Source organism: Benincasa hispida, chromosome 3 (assembly GCF_027475165.1).
Source record: "Benincasa hispida cultivar pf3 chromosome 3, pf3_genome.v1.1, whole genome shotgun sequence".
Lineage (NCBI taxonomy): Eukaryota > Viridiplantae > Streptophyta > Magnoliopsida > Cucurbitales > Cucurbitaceae > Benincasa > Benincasa hispida.
Window position 1 is genome coordinate 7,833,143 of NC_143480.1, and position 18,946 is coordinate 7,852,088.

The window sequence follows — 18,946 nt, forward strand, 5'->3', positions numbered from 1 at the left end:
TTGACTGAGTGAGGACCATAGAGGATTGACCTGTTTGATCGGTTTTCTTCAAACTTGATCCGGTTTAGCTTCAAAAGGGTTTTGACTGGTCCAGTTTCGGTGGTTCACATCCGGTTCAAGCTGTTTGGGTTCGGTTTGAAGCAGTTCGAATGATCCAGAAGCGATTTGAAGCTGTTTCTTGCTTTTTTGTAAATATTAGCCTTTGTTTGCTTGTTTATGTCAAAACTAAAACCATATCAGTATGTGTTTAATTATTTATGCATGTGATGTATGTTATAATTAAATAAATCTTGTATGTGCATACAGTATGTCATATAGATTTAAAATCCCATCATAGGAAGCATGTTACATGCATTGAAAGTATGTTATAAACTATTATAATATATAGTATGCATGTTAGGGTTTCTTTTATTTAATATAATTGTTATATTAAATTTTGAATGCTTTGATATCTGTTGTGGATGTTCATCATGTCTAAAATTTTGTAAACCGTTAGAAAATTAGGTTAGACATTTAAAATCCATAACAAAGAACAGTTGCATGCTCACGTAAGTTAACCACTTGTTTTAATAGTTAAAATAGGTCGTTAAACTTATAAAACTCGGGTTACAAACTCAACCGATATATAATCCTGTCGAAGGCTAAAGGTATTTAAGTTGACGGTCTATGGAAAACCTCCTACCTGGGGATTATGGCTGAATAATTGAGCGTTGTTAACCAATTTTATGAGCAATACGTGAGCGATGTGAGGTTTTAAAACTATTTTATCACCTAGACATCCTAAGTTAAATCCAATTATAAACGTTATACTTGGATAAACACTTAGATTTAGGTTGATTAATTAGCCGAAACAAGCCTAAGAAATGAATACCCCGTTTAATTATTAGAAAACTTCAGTGAGAGTTTAATAACATATACGATATGCTATTAGAACACTTCAGTGAAAATAAAATAACATATATGATATGTTACAACACTTTAGTGGGAGATTATAAACATATATGATATGATTATTTCTAACTCTCACGTCCCTAAGAGTTCACAATAAAAAATTCATGTGACACTTCATGTCACCCTAGGAGTGACCTCCATACGGAAAGTGTTTACATGAATTGAGATTTTTGTGAATAGGGGAAGTTGTTCACTTTAAAATCAAATGTGATGTTTCAATTTTAAAGTTCTCACGTTCTCAAGATGTTCACACCAAAAGGTTCATGCAACACTTCGTGTCACCCTGGGAGTGACCTCCATACGGAAAGTGTTTGCGTGAATTGATCATGGTGAATGAGGGGAAGTTGTTCAATGAAAAATTAATTATATGATATATTGATTTCAATTCTCACGTCCCTACATAATTTCCACCGTGAGATCCGTGCAACACTTGTGTCACCTTGGAAGTGACCTCCATTCAGAAAGTGTTCATCGTAGATCAAGACCAAAGTTAATGGGGGAAGTTGTTCATAGTAAGTGGGTGAAGGATATGTGTCAACATATCCTACGGTCTCTTCTATTAGTTTGAACTATGAGATTCCTATATTGCGCCTGCTTGTCGTCTTTAAGTTGGCCTCGCTAGTCATTTAATGACGTTGTCCCCTCGGAGGGTTTTAACATAGGATTCGAAACAACTCAAAACTCTAGAAATGGATCGGATTTCTAAAGTCGGTTTCAACTTTGACTTTCAAACTTCAAGAGCATCGTTGGGATCAGACTTCTGAAGTTTGAAAACAGAGGGTTACACTTACAGAATTACTAAAGAATTTATAATTTTTGACAAAAAACGATAGCTAAATGACTATCGAAATATGAGTTATTCTGGAGATAGTATTTAGTCAAGAATGTCTTGTTGTAGTATCATTGCAAAAATAATCTTGGGTATATTATTACTTTTCTAAAACTTGATTAATTCACTTATAAAATTTGTTTATATTTTTCAGAATGACAAGTGCACTAGTACAATTGTTGGCTTTTGATAAACTGATAGAGGATAATTATGTAACCTAGAAATCAAATTTGAATACTATACTAATGATAGACGATTTACGGTTCGTCTTAACAAAGGATTGTCCTCCCATTCCAAGCTCTAACGCAAACTGAACTATTCGGGATGCGTACAATAGATGGATCAGGGCAAATGATAAAGCCCGTTCTTATATCCTCGCTAGCATATCTGATGTCTTGGCGAAAAAACATGAGGATATAGGTATTGCCAAAGAGATTATGGAATCCCTACGAGGGATATTTGGGCAACCGTCCTTCTCCCTAAGGCATGGTGCCATAAAGTACGTTTACAACTACCACATGAAAAAGGGGGCCTTTGTTCGTGAACATGTCCAGGACATGATGATCCACTTCAATGTGGCAGAAGTAAATGCCGTTGTCATCGACGAGAGAAGTCAAGTCAGTTTTATTCTAGAATCTCTTTCGAAGAGTTTTCTACAATTCTGCACGTACGCTCTCATGAATAAAATTGAATATAGCTTGACTACTCTTCTGAATGAGCTACAGGCTTACCAGACAATGATGAGAGCTAAAGGTTTGGAATCGGAAGTAAATGTTACTACCGCTGAGAAGAAAGGAATGTCCTCCAAAAAGCCTATTGTTGCTTCATCTTCACAGAGTAAGTGTATTCCTGTTAAGAAGAGCGAAAAGAAAGGCAAGAACAACGCTGTAGACAAAGGACAGTGTTTCCACTGCAACGAAGAAGGGCACTAGAAGAGAAACTGCCCTCAGTACCTTTCTGAGAAGAAAGTAGAGAAAGCAAAACAAGCAAACTAGTTCCTAAGGACTGCTTGCTCAACTTAACCAGTGGGTGATGTTCCTATCTAATGATAATTTTATTTGCTTTGTTATCATGTAAAGAACAAATTCTATATATTTTTGTTGTAAATGAAATGTTCATTTTCAAAAATTATGTTTGTTCTATCTCATACCAACTTCTGTTAAAATACCAACCTAGTTAAAAGCCACTTGCAAATATTTAGATATTTAAAACAGCTAGAAATCAATTAAGACAAATAGTTATTTAACCTAAATGATAAGTTTAGAACACTTGAAAAGTTCATAGTGTACAAAACTTGTTAGGTAAAATAAAATCAAAATACTTCGATTGAATTAAAGTTTAAAGATTTCTAGATCTATTTGATAGAACTTGGAATCCAATGACAAACTTTCTAATTTCCTTAAATTGGTTTCTCAACATCATTGGAATGTTGTTCCAGATCACCTTGTATTATTTGTTTCCATAAAACTTGCATAAATCAATAAAAGATTTATTGAACTAACACTCTAAACAAGAGTTGTTTAGAAAAATCAGTTGCATCTTACTCAAAGAGTTAAGAACACCTCAATGTAGTGGGAGGAAAGTATGACTTCCTGGTTATTATTGAGAAAAAGTTTTAATAAATCTTTTGTACACTAATATGTTTACAAAGATTCTCTCAGCTAAAGTGTTTGAGAATCTAGACTAGGAATACCAGGTTAATAACCAAGGGCATGTGGGAGAAATATCGGGTATAGGATACCAAATGGTAAACCATGGGTATGAGATACCCTAGTTTATTATATTTATCTGTAAAACTCAGAAACTCAGTTTTATATATTTGAATATATAAGTTACCACTGGAGTTTCAGTCCAAGTGGGAGTTTGTTGGGTCTTGTGTCTTAAAACTCATAGTTTGTAAACAATAAAACTTATTCTGAAAATTTAATAAATTGTTTTTGAATATATGTATTGCTTATTAGAAATCCAATAAACTAAAAGACCCATAACTATTACATGAATTTGAACTATATATGAAGACATAAAAGTGGATCAGGTTCGAGTAAATAGTCAAAATGATCTATAGTATATGAATGAGGTTGGGTGCCTTATTCTGGTAACACTATCGGATGCGACCCACTCTGTAGTTGTTAAAAAGTGTTGTAGAGTGCTACAGACAATGTGATCCTAATTCCTACATGTTATGACATGAGGAGTGGAGGCGTCCTGTGCAATGAGTTTATATAAGATCGAACCACAAAATCAGTCACTCTTACTTTATAACGATGTTTACTCTTTAAGACTGACTATTTCAAAGTGATGACCTAGGTAATTTGACCTTAATCCTGAGCTAACTATGAATTCCTATTTATTCGGGATTATCCTTAGATTTTCATAGGTGAGGGTTGGCTCAACAACGCCGACTCAATAAACCTCCATTTCATGGGTAAGACCGGGTAGATAGTAGGGGACATAGGGTGTAAGATGGAATTCCCTCCTACCCGCTTTTAAAGATAGTAGAGAGGTTGTTCCCTTAAGTGTTGACTCTGAGTCTTGAACAAGGGGCTCCACCCTCTCATTGGCCCGAGAGGGACTCCGTTTGTTAATTGGATAAAAAATCAATTGTTCATTAAAGGATCTATGGGACTTAAGGAACAAGAGGTAATCTTGGGGGTAAAACAAATATTTGACCCAACCATTATTACGAACAACCTGTGAAGGGTTAACTTACTAATTATGGTTATATCGAGTAGACATAATATATCTACAGTGAGAGGTAACTATGGGCTTTAGTGGAGTGACCCCTTAGTTAACGAGTGGGGGTTAATTCGGTGTAAAGAGTTTAGCCAATTAATCTCAAATCATTGGAGCCCATGATCTGTAGATCCGCGAGTTCCCCCTACTAGCTCGTAAATGGATTAGCTTTAGAGTAGCGTGATAAGTTAATTTGAATCGTTCAAATTAGAATTAAAGGAACTAGTAATTATATGAGATATAATTACGCGTTTAATTTTAGAATTAAACGGAATTGAAAAATTAATTAATATTTAAATAGGATTTAAATATTAAATTCATGAAGGTGGAATTTGTATAAAATTAATTAAATTTGGTATTAAATTAATTAGAATTAATTAAATTATTTAATTAATTATTTATTAATTTTATTTAGAAAATTAATTTTTGAAATTAATTTTTATAAAATCAATAAAATTTTCATTTTTGAAATCATTTTGTAAAATTGAAAAAGTTTGAAAAACACAAAATGAAATTATGGATTTTTCCATTAACACCTTCAACTAGCTCACACTAAACCCACTTAATTTTGGCTTCAATTCTCCAAGCATGAGCTGCACCTCATGCAACCATCATCTTTGCATGAAAGTCCTGCAATAAATAGAGAAGATAGAAGTAGAATTAAAGTATGCATCATTTAAGTTTTTGCTGAAAAATTCGAGTTGAACAAAGGTGTTCTTCAAGTGGATGGTGCAGTGAGTTCTTCTCCAAGTTCCCTTCATTCAAGCTTATCTTGAGTCCCACAACTCAATCTAAAGCTCCAAGAGAATAGTGAGAAAGATCTTGAGGTGGTTCACAATGAGATTTGGAGAAGATTTGCAGCTGATTTCGAGTTCAAAGAGGTTCTACAAAGGTATTACTTGAAACCGTTTTATATTTGTGTAGGCATGCTTTATTTACTGCCAAAATTAATGAATTAGAACGCTTATTGATCCTTGTTGCTTCCGCTGCATGCTGATATACTCCTACAGCTAGAGTCTTCTCAGCTATTCTCCAACCTTAGAACGGATTGTGAGATCTTCTTTGTGAAAAAATTGAAGGAAATTTTGAGATTTGGAGAGTTTGAAACTTAATATTTGAGAGAACCAATTCTTTTACCACCTTCAAGTGCCAAAAGGAACAATTCCTCGTAAAAAATCTTCTATTTATAGAAGATTTACATGCATAAAGAATTAACAAGATGATGACACCCGATCCAAGCATGCACAAGGTGGATTTGTGAGGTGTTTAGGTTAGTGGGATAAAGTGGAAAATCCTACTAACCCGATTCAAGCATGCATAAAGAATTAACCTTTTTTTTCATTTAATATAGAATTTCACAAATTCTAATTAAAATAAAAATTAATTTTAAATTTGAATTTCATATATTCAAATTTTAATAAAAATTAATTCAACTAGATCTTTAGGATGCATGTGATGATTGCAATATGTAAAAGATGTACTTATTTCTAAGGAGCATCTTCATTTGTTTTATGAGTTCTAAATCTGAGTTCTTTCAAACCTAAATTCAATTTATTTAGAGTAATCTTTCGATTCGCCCAAGTGACACATGTAGGCATACATAAAACAAGTTGATCGCATGATTCTTTTATTGCTAAGTTTGTGGGGCTACATGCTTCTCAACCCATGAGATAATTTAGCTACCCATGATAATGAAGGAGAAAATGAACAAAGGATGGAATAAATATGTATTCATATTGCAGACTTTGAACTTTCAACGTTAACATTGAAACACAAATACACTTTAAGATAAAGAAAGCGATAAAGAATCAAGCCGTGATGTGCAATGTCTTGCTTTCTCTAGCTCTAATGATGTCTGCTTCACTCAAATATTAAACAATGGAACTTCTCCTCTTCCACAAAAGGCCCAAGCTTTCACTAGGTTGTTTTTATGGCTAAACGAAAAGGATTTTTTTATAGAGTTTTCTTCTCATAAATTAGGTCTTTGGTATATCTCTCTTGCATAGGTATTTATATACGTCTGAGGATGACTTCTCTTCTCTCACTCAAGATTGTGCTGATAAGGTGCATTAAATTTCATACCCTGATTCACTGCCTGTAACACGTCAAAAGTTCATTGAATCTTCAACAAAATTCTCTTGTCAGCCACCAACTCAATTTGTGATTTGACTTCCATTGCCCATGTCATATCATGCTTTATCGCCTAAAGTTACCGGCTTAACTAGCTATGCGATCATGTGTTTGTCTCTGATAGTTTTTGTTTGACTGTATCAGTGGGTGTTCTGCATTAAAACAACGACATTAGCTCAAAATTCAGATAAATTAGGAGTTGAAGATGTATGATCATTTACTTTGATTACTTATATGAATTCTTTGGCAAAAATGTCGTATTTTCAGTGCTTTTTCATATTCTTTTAAATGACAGAGATAAAATAACTTGTATTTCTACAAGTTATTACACCCACAAATTTAAAATAATGCTTGTCCTCAAGCATATATTTAGGATCTCTTAAAGTCTCGAGCACCTTGGTTAGTCGCCTAGACCCCTCAAAGTGCTTAACCCAGATTGCTAGACCAGAATCTTCTTGAGTTTTATTTCTTTTCCTCATGAAATTATTTCTAACCTTGAGAAGCCGCGAACTTAATCTTCAAAAATCCCTTATTCATTTCCAAAACAATCTCATATTTCATTTTTTTTTTCTTTCAAAAATGGGGTTTAGAAAAATACTAAGTAAACTTCCTCCTTGTTATTTTTGCTGTGATCTTATGCTAATCCAAGTGTCTATCCTTTGTTTTGGCTTGCCCCATAGATGTCATGCGGGCATCCAACTACAAGGAAGACACTCTTTTCAATCCTAACTCATGCCTTATGAATTGATATGGTAGTGGAGTTGTGATCAATTATTTCTTGTGTTGATCATGATTCTTGCCTTCATTTTGGCTTGCCCTGACGGGTGTCATGCGGACATCCAACTACGAGCAAGTTTTGATCTTAATGCTTTTATTTTTACACTTTTTTTTTTGGAGAAAATATATATTCAAGGAGATTAAAAGATTTTGAAAGCTTTTACATTCAAACCCCTTCCCCCCCACCCCCAAATTTAGAGGGCGGCAAGGTCCTCATTGCCGAGAAAGTGAATTATACGATGGAATTAGAAAGTTATAGTAAAAGAGGTTGGAAGTTAAGCTTGCATGCTTGCTACATCCTAGAAATATTTTCAATCCTAAAACTTAATACTGATTCATTCTCGATGGTTAGTGTTGGAACGTAAGTTCATCGTTGAGGTCATCATTGGCAAGCAATAAAGCAACAAATAATTAAACGATCAAAAGTATAGGCGTGATACAAACAAAAGAAAAGGAACGAAATATGGACAAAATCCCATTGAATCTATATTAAATCATTGAAGTGATGATATAGAAGAAGAAAGATGACATCAAACATAAACAGTACAAGTAAACGAGAAAACAAGAAATGAGACCACCCCCAAATTTAGTTTTCTCCAATATCGTTGTTGTTGCGCTCTTGCGGTGAATTTTCATTGGGGAATTGCAAAGGATTTTGGAGATGTGGGGGAATGGGTGGCACCACCATGAGGTGAGCAATGACATTTTGGAAGAATTCGATCATGTAGTGAAATTGGTCGTGTTGCCTCTACGTCAGTTGCCTGTTGAAGTCACGCATCACACTCTGTTGGTCTTGAACAAATTTCTTCAACTCGTTATGTTGTCTATCGAGTTCATCTTGCTGACACCTCAAATCATTCATTTGCGCTTAAAGTGATTGTTGTTGTCGTGACAGATCATCAAGACTTTCCAAAATTGGTTATCAGAGGTCATCATGAAGGAATCTATACCATTCATCCTTAGGGTCTATTTCTTCGGGTGCGTTGGCTTGAGTGTGTTGATTTTCTTCACTAGGCTGACACTCACTAGCCTCACCAATGTTAGAGCCACTGTCTATTTCAATCCTAGGCAATGGCAGGCCTAAGTCATCAGCTGTGATGCATGGAGGACTTGTTTTGGATTTAAGGGAGGGTGGTGGAGTTTATAGTTTAGATGCAAGGGGAAGGATTGGAGGGGTTCGTCTTCAGGAGCAAGTGGCATTGGCTTTTCAAGAGATGGTGGGTGCATATTAAGATCAACGCTTGGCCTAAAGGATTCAGGATCCGACTGGGGTGGTGGAGACTTTTCTACTTGGGGAAAAGGTATCACCTTTGACACGATGGTTACTTTCTTCTTCTTTTGCTATAAGGTTTCTGGGTCAATTGGCTTTGGGGCTACCGCTTTGTTTATTACTTTGGTTGGTTCTCGGCTTAAGCTAGCAACCTCATTTGGCGGTAGAGGGAATTTCTTGTGAGTGTACTTCTTAAAGCCACATCTTCCTTTTCCTCAAACCATCATTGCGCTACACAGAGCTTGGTATGTGCGATGGGAAGAATAGCTGCTCCCTTGGCCTCGAGAAGAATGACCAAATTTGGTCTGCGATCAGGCAACCAATATTTATAGGGATCAACCGCATGATGTAAAAATGGCCATTACTCTCTCTTTTGAGACCGAATGATCATGCGTTGTAGGGAACAATTTTCTTTTGATGAAGTATAACTACACGTTGGCTTCTGGCGTTAAATTGTATGGTGACAACGTCTAGATCCCTTTGGCCGAGATGCTCCATTTTATCCCAGGTAGCATTACCACCTTCAGCACTTCTTTTTGTTCCTCAAATGTTGGGTTTTCAATTATCCTATTTCCTTTACCGTCAGAAATGTCTTCCAGATTTTATACGTGATTGATTTTCTTGACGTTGAATCCTATGGTTGCTTCCTCAACATCTGATCAGTATCACCCAGTATGAGGCTTTCCTTCATAGAACGTGGTCACTACAAATGGCTTGACTGTTATTTCCCCTTCGCAGAAGTCTCTCCACCCCAATTCGTCAATCGTGTTTGTGATGAAAGGTGGCAGAGGTGCACTTTCCGGGAAGAAACTCATCTCGATTAGAATAAAGGGCCTTGCCTTTCTCTTTCTAGGAGCTTTTTCTTCCTCCATCGCGGGTGCCTTGCCTTTCTCTTCATTCTTTGTCATCACTTATTTTGGCGCTTTTATCTTCTTTGAAATGCTACTAACCGCACCATTCTTCTTCTTTTCCACCCCAAACTTATCTTCTTTCATTTTCCTCTCATCTTCTTCCCTAAACAGTTTCTTTTCTTCCCTAATCTTTTGTAAATTGCACTTGATGCGCTAAGCCTTTTCTTGTCTGGCTCTCTATTCTTCATTGCTGTCATTGCACATCTCTTTTTCAAATTCCAGTGCAGCGCGCTCTATACTATATAGAGATTTCTCAAGTTTTGTATGCAGTGGACTTCGTGCATTCAAGCTCTTCATCGCACATCTCCTGATGGAGCTCACTTGTCGCGATTAGGGATATTGCTTCCTTCCTTATTTCCCATAGGTCTTTTTTAACCCTCCTAGTCTTCCTTTGGAACTCTTTTGCTATCGCCTCTGTAAAGGAGGCGAGGATACTTACACCATCGCTTTTTCTTCTTCCCCCTTTCGCATTTTTCCTTGAGAGGGGTTCCTCTTCAACGTCACTTTGTTTCCCCATTTCCATCGCATGCCCAGACCCATGCAGAGATACTTTAGCATCATCCTTCTGACTATTTGGCTGATTTACTACTCCATCCAAAGACTTGAGTGGTTTTAGGTTTTTGATAATGTCCCCGTGGACTTCTCGTTCTTTCCGTCGCCTAGTTTTGCTTTCGGTGGAAGAAGTTGGTTGTAGGAAATATTGTGGCGATGAGAACTACGATAGGATAAGTACTGATGGGATGTGTATGGGATCGAACGGGGAAGGTGAAGCCACCATGGGTAATGGCGCGTAGGTTGGCGCGGTGGCGTTTGGGAAGGAAATTGCCTGGATAGAGATAAATAGAGATACTGATAACTTGTAGAAATACAAGTTATTTTTGTTCTTAAGTTGGAACAACTAAGGTTTTTAATGATAAACTCTTCTCATTTTTAGTAGAAACGCATGGATTTAGTCAAACATCAGCAAACTCATGCAAAAGAAGTTTTATTACTAAATATCGCGGCACTAATGCACTGTATTGTAGGATTTCAACACAAGGATTAACATTAACGCATTAGACAAGTGCCTTAGGAAAAGCTCTAATGCATGGGCCATGCGTCGAAGAGAGTTCAACGCAGAGAATATTCATTGCTCCAGGCTGATTGTGTCACATCACCACTTGCAAGTATGGGCACCTGCAGTAGGCGGCGTCTGAAAAGCTTCCAAACAGCAGACGACGTCTGAAAAGCTTCCAAGCAGCAGGCGGCGTCTTAAAAGCTTACGAGAGTCAGACTGCTGACCAGGGCATGGACTTTAATGCTGCCCATTCACCAAGTGGACGTGATCAACGCCTATAAATAGATGGAGTCCCTACAAAGTTAAGGAGTTTGAAGAATCATCAAGATCCTTACTCTCTGTAAATTGTAGTTATAGTCTTAGTTCTATAGAAGTTGTGCTGTAGTGTGAGACGATCAAAAGGGTTGAGAACCACCACCACCGCCGGTCAGGGAGCGGAGGAAGCTACTCTTGAGAAAGATACTCTGTCCGCTGCCTATACAAGTGATTGTACACAACGAGATTGAGCCAAAGAACTACAAAAGATTGTATTCTTTGGCTTGACTCAGTTTCCTTCTTATTTATCGCTTTCATTCCATTCGATTGAATATTGTGTTTGTAAAGACTCCTTGTTTCTTTATAAATTCATATATTTGATCCTTCATACTTACTATTGTTTATCTCTTGTTTATGTTGAACGCATTAATACTTTATGCATAATTTTATTCTAACGCTTAAGCCAACTTGACAACTTGGTAAAAGCATCTTTCACTTAGATTGTTCGAAAGAATAACTAAGCTGCATCAAGTAGAACGCCTAGTACAGTTAGAGATAGACTTACTGGTGTTTCTTGCATTCTGTGTTAGACGCATGCACCCTAGAGATAGACTTTATATGTTATTCGCATTAAGAAGTGTTGAATAAGGTCTAACGCATAAACAAAAAGATAAGCAAATCATCTCATCTCATCCATATCACATCTTAGTTGTGTATATTCATCTTAGACCGACACGTCCACCTACCTTAAATTCCATTTTCACATGATCCATTATTCACCACTCAACTCTTTTGTATCTTCTTGCACAGGCACAACAAGTTAGTGTAAATAATACATTTCTCATATTCATTTAGGAAAACTCCTATAGTAGATACAACGTAAGATCTGCGTTTGGTTAACTGAATCCCTGAGATCGACCATGGACTTGCCAGGAACCTAAATTAGATTTATACTTGGGTCTGGTTTAGGAAAACTTGAACATCATTAGAAGTTGTGTGTGTTCTATGCTTATTACTAACGACCCAACGCATTACAATTATTTAAACGCATCAAAGCATAAACGCATCACTTATACCTAGAACTTATTTCTCCAATTTATTTTATACAAATACACTCCTAGAACATCTCACGATAGCAACGAACAAGTTTTTGGCACCGTTGTCAGGGATTCAGAAACAAGAACTAACCAAAAATTTCGTTTGTATCTGTTGTAAGAACACTTCAGTCAAGGGAGTATTACAAGCTACGTCTAAGCTTGTGAACGTTTATGAATAGGGAGAGCACTCTTAAATTCAGATACGACCCCGAGATTGAAAGGACCTTCCGGCGTAGGAACCGATCCAACCGTCGTCGAAGGTTGAGGCAACAATTACTCAGACAACAGAACAGGCAACGAGCCAAGCAGAAGAACAACCAAATCAGCAACTAGCTCATGCTGCACAGAAGCCAATCCTGATGGCGAATAGTAGCATGCGTTCTATGAGGGAATACGCGTCCCCTGTACTGTATGATTTCTCTCTAGGAATCATATACCCAATGCCAGATGGAACCAGATTCGAAATGAAATCTATTATGTTCCAAATGCTCCAGACTACTGGAAAATTTGGGGGTGGTCGTGGTGAAGATCCTCACACCCATATGAAACGTTTCCTGGAAATGTGTAATTCATTTGTGATTCCTGAAATCACCCCAGAGTCGATCAGGCTATTCGTGTTCCCATATTCTTTGCGTGATGACGCAAAACAATAGGTGAGTTCACCGAAGCCTAGTGAAATCACCACCTGGGAGAAGTTGGTGGAAAAATTTATGCAAAAATTTCCCATCTTCCACCAACGCGAGGAGGCGTCGAGAAATTATGAACTTTGAATAAGGAGATGCTGAGACCTTAAGCGTCGCATGGGTGCGTTTTAAGGGCTTGGTCAAGAATTGCCCGAACCATAGACTACCACTGACTATTCAAATGGAGATGTTTTATGAAGGACTGAATAGAGCATCACAGATGGCAGCAGACGCAGCAGCGGCTGGTGGACTTATGGATAAATCCTATACTGAGGCTAAAGAAATACTAGACCGCATTGCTAAACACAATATGGAATGGGTGGATGATACATATGATGGAGGAAATGATAGAAGAATGAGATCTCATAACGTTAATTCTATTGATGCCAACGCAATAGCCACACTTTCTGCTCAAGTGGCTACGATGACCAGCCTTCTGCAAAACATAACGTTGGGTAACGCATCAAACTAGCAGAAGTTGAATCAGGTAGAGGCGTTTGGGTAGCCCATGTTTAACTGTGTGGGTTGCGGAGATCTTCACTCATATACTGAGTGTCCACAAAACCTTCAGTCAGTATGCTTCATATAAAATAACCCATTCTCTAATACATATAACCCTGGATGGAGAAACCATCCGAATTTTTCTTGGACAGGAGGAAATCAGCAGGAGCACCACCCAGGGGCGAACCATCAGCAAAGGAATGGACCGCCGCCTGCATTTCAACAAACGCACCAACAGCATCAACAACCCTTCAATAGAGGAGGACAGGCATCGAGCTCAAGATCTCCGCTTGAGAACCTATTGAAGGAATACATAGTCCAGAACGACGCATTGCTAAAAAGCCAGGCATTATCAATCAGAAACCTGGAGATCCAGGTAGGGCAGATAGCAAGCGAGTTGAAAAACAGGCAGCTTGGAGTTCTACCTAGCAATATCGAGACACCTGGGAACAATAATGGGAAGGAACAATGTCATGCGGTGACGTTGCAGAGCGGAAGAACTCTTAAAGACAGAAGAATGAATCCAAGAAACAGTAGTCCTTCTAAAAAATGCATTACACGTTCAATGGATCAGGAAGAAAGAACGTCCGAGACTACAAGCCATTCAGAAACCAGTACATCTACCGCGGGAAAGCCTGAGGTGTCGCTGAATGCACCATTCCCTAGGCATTTGATGAAGAAGAATGATGAACATTAATTCAAGCGTTTTCTTGAGCTCCTAAAGTAGCTACACATCAACATTCCACTTACAGAGGCTCTGAAGCAGATGCCAACATATGTAAAATTTTTTAAGGACATTTTAACGAAGAAGAAAAGAGTCAATGAGAAAGAAGTGATAGCGCTAACGCAGGAATGTAACGCGTTAGTAAGCAACAATCTACCAAAGAAGCAGAAGGACCCCAGGAGCTTCACAGTTCCTTGTTCGATAGGAGGATTAGATGTGGGTCATGCATTGTGCGATCTAGGAGCTAGCATTAATCTCATGCCACTTTCAATTTTTAAGAAATTGAGGATTAGCGAAGCACAACCAACTTCTGTCGCCATTCAGCTCACTGACAGGACAATTAAGTACCCAGAAGGGAATATTGAAGACATTTTGGTGAAGGTTGACAATCTCATATTCCTAGCAGACTTTATTGACTATGAAGCAGATAGGGAGGTACCAATTATCCTTGGACGTCCCTTCTTAGCTATTGGAAAAGTTTTGATTGACGTGCATAAAGGTGAATTAATTATGTGCGTGGACAATGAAGAGGTGAAGTTTAATGTGCTTAATGCATTAAAGTTCCCAGACAGTGAAGATTGTCAACTAAACAGTATTAAGTTGCTTGAAGAAGAGACTCATGTATGTGAGGTCCTCGCATTGAGGAGACCTTGAAGGAATCAGAGCCGCCAAGTCTGAGTGAGCGGTAGACAAAACCAATGCGTCCATCACTTGAAGAACCACCAGAACTCAAGTTGAAACAGTTACCTGGAACTTGAAATATGCATTCCTTGGAACCAACAACACTTTACCTGTGATCATTTTCGCAAATCTTACAGAGCCTAATGAGAAATCTCTCTTGCAGATGCAAAAGAAGCGCAAGCGTGCAATAGGCTGGACGCTTGCGGGTATCCGTGGGATAAGACAATCTTATTGCATACACAAGATTAGGCTGGAAGAAGGGAAGTCGAGGTCAATCGAGCCTCAAAGCAGGCTGAACCTCATAATGAAAGAAGTGGTCGAGAAAGAGATTTTAAAATGGTTGGACGCGGGAGTTATTCATCTGATATCTGACAGCAATTGGGTAAGTCTAGTCCAATGCGTTCCCAAGAAAGGGGGAACGACCGTGATTGTCAACAATAATAATGAACTCATACCTTCGAGAACTGTCACGGGCTGGCGCATCTGTATGGATTATCGGAAGCTTAACGCAGCAACTAAGAAAGACCACTTCCCCCTTCCTTTCATTGATCAAATGCTTGACGGATTGCAGGTAAAGAATTTTATTGCTTTCTCAATGGTTATTCTGGTTACAACCAGATTCTGAAAGATCCTGAAGATCAAGAGAAGACCACGTTTAATTGTTCCTTTAGAACATTTGCATTCAGACGCATGCCCTTCGGGCTGTGTAACGCACCAGGGACATTTCAACGATGTATGATGGCCATCTTCTTTGACTTCCTAGAAAAGACCGTTGAAGTCTTCATGGACGATTTTTCAGTCTTTGAAGACTCATTCTAGTCATTTCTAGATAATTTGGAGGCCGTCCTCGCTCTATGCGAGGAGATAAACTTGGTGCTGAATTGGGAAAAATGTCACTTCTTGTGAGTAAAGGAATTTTCTTGGGTCACAAAGTATCTAAGGCTGACTTGGAAGTAGATGAAGCCAAAATTGATGTCATAGCAAAACTTCCACCACCAGCAAATGTTAAAACTTTACGAAGTTTTCTAGGGCATGTTGGCTTCTATAGACAGTTCGTTAGAGGATTCTCTCAGATTGCGCGACCTCTGAGTGCACTACTAGAGGTGAACCGACCCTATGACTTTAACGAAGATTGCACTGACGCGTTTGAAACTTTGAAGTACGCGTTGACGACAGCTCCAGTACTGATAGCACCGGACTGGACGCAACACTTTATTCTTATGTGCAACGCAAGTGATGTGGTAGTAGGAACTATGTTAGGGCAAAAGAAGGGTAACTTGATACATCCCATCTCCTACGTGTCCAAAACACTAAATGACTCTCAGGAACATTATACCATTACTGAAAAAGAGATGTTGGCTGTGGTATTTGGTATTGAAAAATTTCGATCTTACTTAGTTGGTGTGTCAGCCTCCATATACACCGACCACTCGGCTATTAAATTCCTGATGAGCAAAAAGGATGCAAAGCCAATATTGATAAGATGGGTGCTACTACTACAGGAGTTTTACATTGATATGCAGGACAGAAAGAGAATAGAAAATCAGGTGGTTGACCACCTGTCCAGGCTAGAGAATCAAGAAATGCAAGCCCAAGAAAGTGAAATCAATGACGCATTTCCTGATGAAATCTTGTTTAGAGTTGAAGGCAGGGAACCTTGGTATACAGACATAGTCAATTTTCTAACCACCAAGCAATTCCTTGGGAACTTCAATAGCAGAAGAAACGGTTAATCCATGACAGCAAGTTTTATTTTTGGGATGAACCATTTCTATATAAACAAGGCCCTGACTCCATACTGCGTCGATGCATTCCGGAGGAGGAGACACAACGCATCTTAGCCAAGTGTTCCTTACGGAGGGCATTTCAGTGGGCAAAGAACCGCAGCGAAAGTTCTTCAAAGCGGATACTTTTGGCCCACCCTCTTTAAAGACGGAAGGGAGTTTGTTCGAAAATGTGACCCCTGCCAATGCACCGGGAATATTTCCTCATGGGACGCAATGCCCTTGAATAATATTCTCGAAGTTGAGTTGTTTGATGTTTGGGGCATAGATTTTATGGGACCTTTTCTCCTGTCCTGTAGCCAACAGTACATCCTGTTAGCAGTAGATTATGTATCTAAGTGGGTAGAAGCAGTGGGCCTGTGCTAGGAATGATGCGTCCACTGTATCTAAGTTTCTTACCAGGAATACCTTTACACGTTATGGAACGCCAAGAGCCCTGATGAGCGATGAAGGTATGCACTTTATTAATCACATCATTTCCAAATTACTTGAAAAATATAATGTTAGGCACAAGATTGCCACTGCCTACCATCCTCAAACAAACGGTCAAGCGGAAGTATCAAATCTAGGAATCAAGTCCATCTTGGAAAAGGTCGTCAATGCAACACGGAAAGATTGGGCACAGAGGCTGGATGAGGTGCTCTTGGCCTACAGGATTGCTTACAAAACTCCTATAGGTATGTCTCCATACTCTCTCGTATTTAGAAAAGCCTGTCATTTACCTGTAGAGTTGGAGCACAAGGCGTTTTGGGCAGTGAAGAAGTTGAACATGAACTTAGATGCCACGGGCGTTCAATGCAAACTTCAGCTCAACGAGCTCAAAGAGTGGCGATTGAACGCGTATGAAAACATCAAGCTGTACGAGGAAAAGACAAAGCATTGGCATGATCAATGCATCAGTAAGAAAGAACTTGTTGTTGGTCAAAAGGTTTTATTTTTCAACTCACGTCTGCGTTTGTTTCCAGGAAAGCTGAAATCCAGGTGGTCAGGGCCTTTTATCATTAAAGAAATCTTCCCATATGGAACTATGGAAATAACTCGAGAAGATGGCACCATTGCGTTCAAGGTAAACGCCCAAAGAGTTAAGCCTTACTTTGAAGATGGGATGGATCGCCAGAAGTCATCTCTCGCATTACACAAGCCAGTTGAGGCCCGCGTCGACGTATCCCTGCGTTTGCAACGCCATATATTCCAGGGACACTTCTCTCACCCTTATCTTTTTGCATTTTGTATTCTATGATGTGTTTGAATTTGTTGATTTAGTTGTTTGGATGTTTTTTAAACTGATTGTTTTTGCTTTTACAAAAATTGGAAACTTATTTGTTTATCTTTAAAAATTTGTGTATGATTGCAATTGAAACAACGGACGCGTTAGACGCAAGTCTAACGCATGGCCCAGTTGAAAAGACGCGTCTCGAGAACACAAAAGCACTCGAGTATTTAGATAACCGAGATGACCCTTCAACTTCATATTTATTACAGACGTCAGACGCTGCCTGACGTCAGCCACGATCACCTCTCTGCCTATAAAAGGGCCCAACAATCCAAGTCTTCTTCTTCTTCTTCTTCTTCATTTCGCCTTCGAACCCTCTGAAACAAAAAAAGAAGAAAAGAAAAAAAGCACGCCGAACCCCTCCGTTTCTCTCGCTTCCAACGCTCGAATTCTCCGACCACCATGTCATCTGCCTCAGATAGCCAGAATCAGAGCATTAACTTTGGCAACGACTCTCCGGTAAGCTTCTACTCCTCTGCCTCTGTGTCGATTTCACCCCCTCAAGCCCTAGGGAAACTACCACAACCCTTGCCCAAACGAAACCCATACATGGCGGCACTACCTCTTCCCAGCGGCCGGCCGTTTCTAAACCTTCCTCAGCCCCCACAAAACTCCCTACCAAAGCCTCCAAAACCATCGTTACCCCTCTGGCCAAGATCCCTCAACTTAAACCTAAAACCCCTTAACAAAAACCCAAATCTGCCCCCAAGCCAAGGGCCAAGACACTAGAAAGACCTAGGACGCGTCCGTCATCTATGGTTGCATCCAAACCCTACACCAAGCCTGCACCACCACCAATTATCCCTAACATCACTATGGTGGGTGCAACACACAACCCACTCCTAGCCTATGCCCACAACGCACCATCACCAGTAGTGCGTCCACCACCTCCACTTTCTATCAAACCCTTGGCCACCATCTATCCCGTGGAATTGGACACGTCGAGCCAACCATCTCCTTCGCCCATCCTCATATCTTCCCTGGGACGCCTCACACCCCAATGGGCACCCCTCCATTCACTCCACCCATACACCAACCTCTGATAGTCCTGCATCAGAGCGCAATCTTGAAGAGTTGGTAAAGTTGGCTCGACTCGACGAGCAAAAGGTCTTTGGTGCAATCTTGGCATCCCTCAATCAAGGCCAAGAGGAAGAACAAGTGATGCGTTCAGACCCACCTAACGCATCACTTGAGTTAGACGAAATGGAGCGGTATGCGATGATGCTTAAAAAGGAACTAGAAGAAGAAGGAAGGGAGGAAGAAGAAGAAAGGGAAGAAAAAAATAGAGAA

General features: G+C 39.1%; 1 protein-coding gene across 1 annotated transcript; it reads left to right on the forward strand.

Annotated features, from left to right (window-relative positions):
• Window positions 1-15,453: 15,453 nt before the first annotated feature.
• Window positions 15,454-17,623, forward strand: LOC120073419 (uncharacterized). Its single transcript, XM_090311844.1, has 2 exons — window positions 15,454-16,259; window positions 16,891-17,623. Exons 1-2 carry the CDS (start codon window positions 15,454-15,456, stop codon window positions 17,621-17,623), a joined length of 1,539 nt encoding a protein of 512 aa, XP_090167970.1.
• The last annotated feature ends 1,323 nt before the right edge of the window (window positions 17,624-18,946 follow it).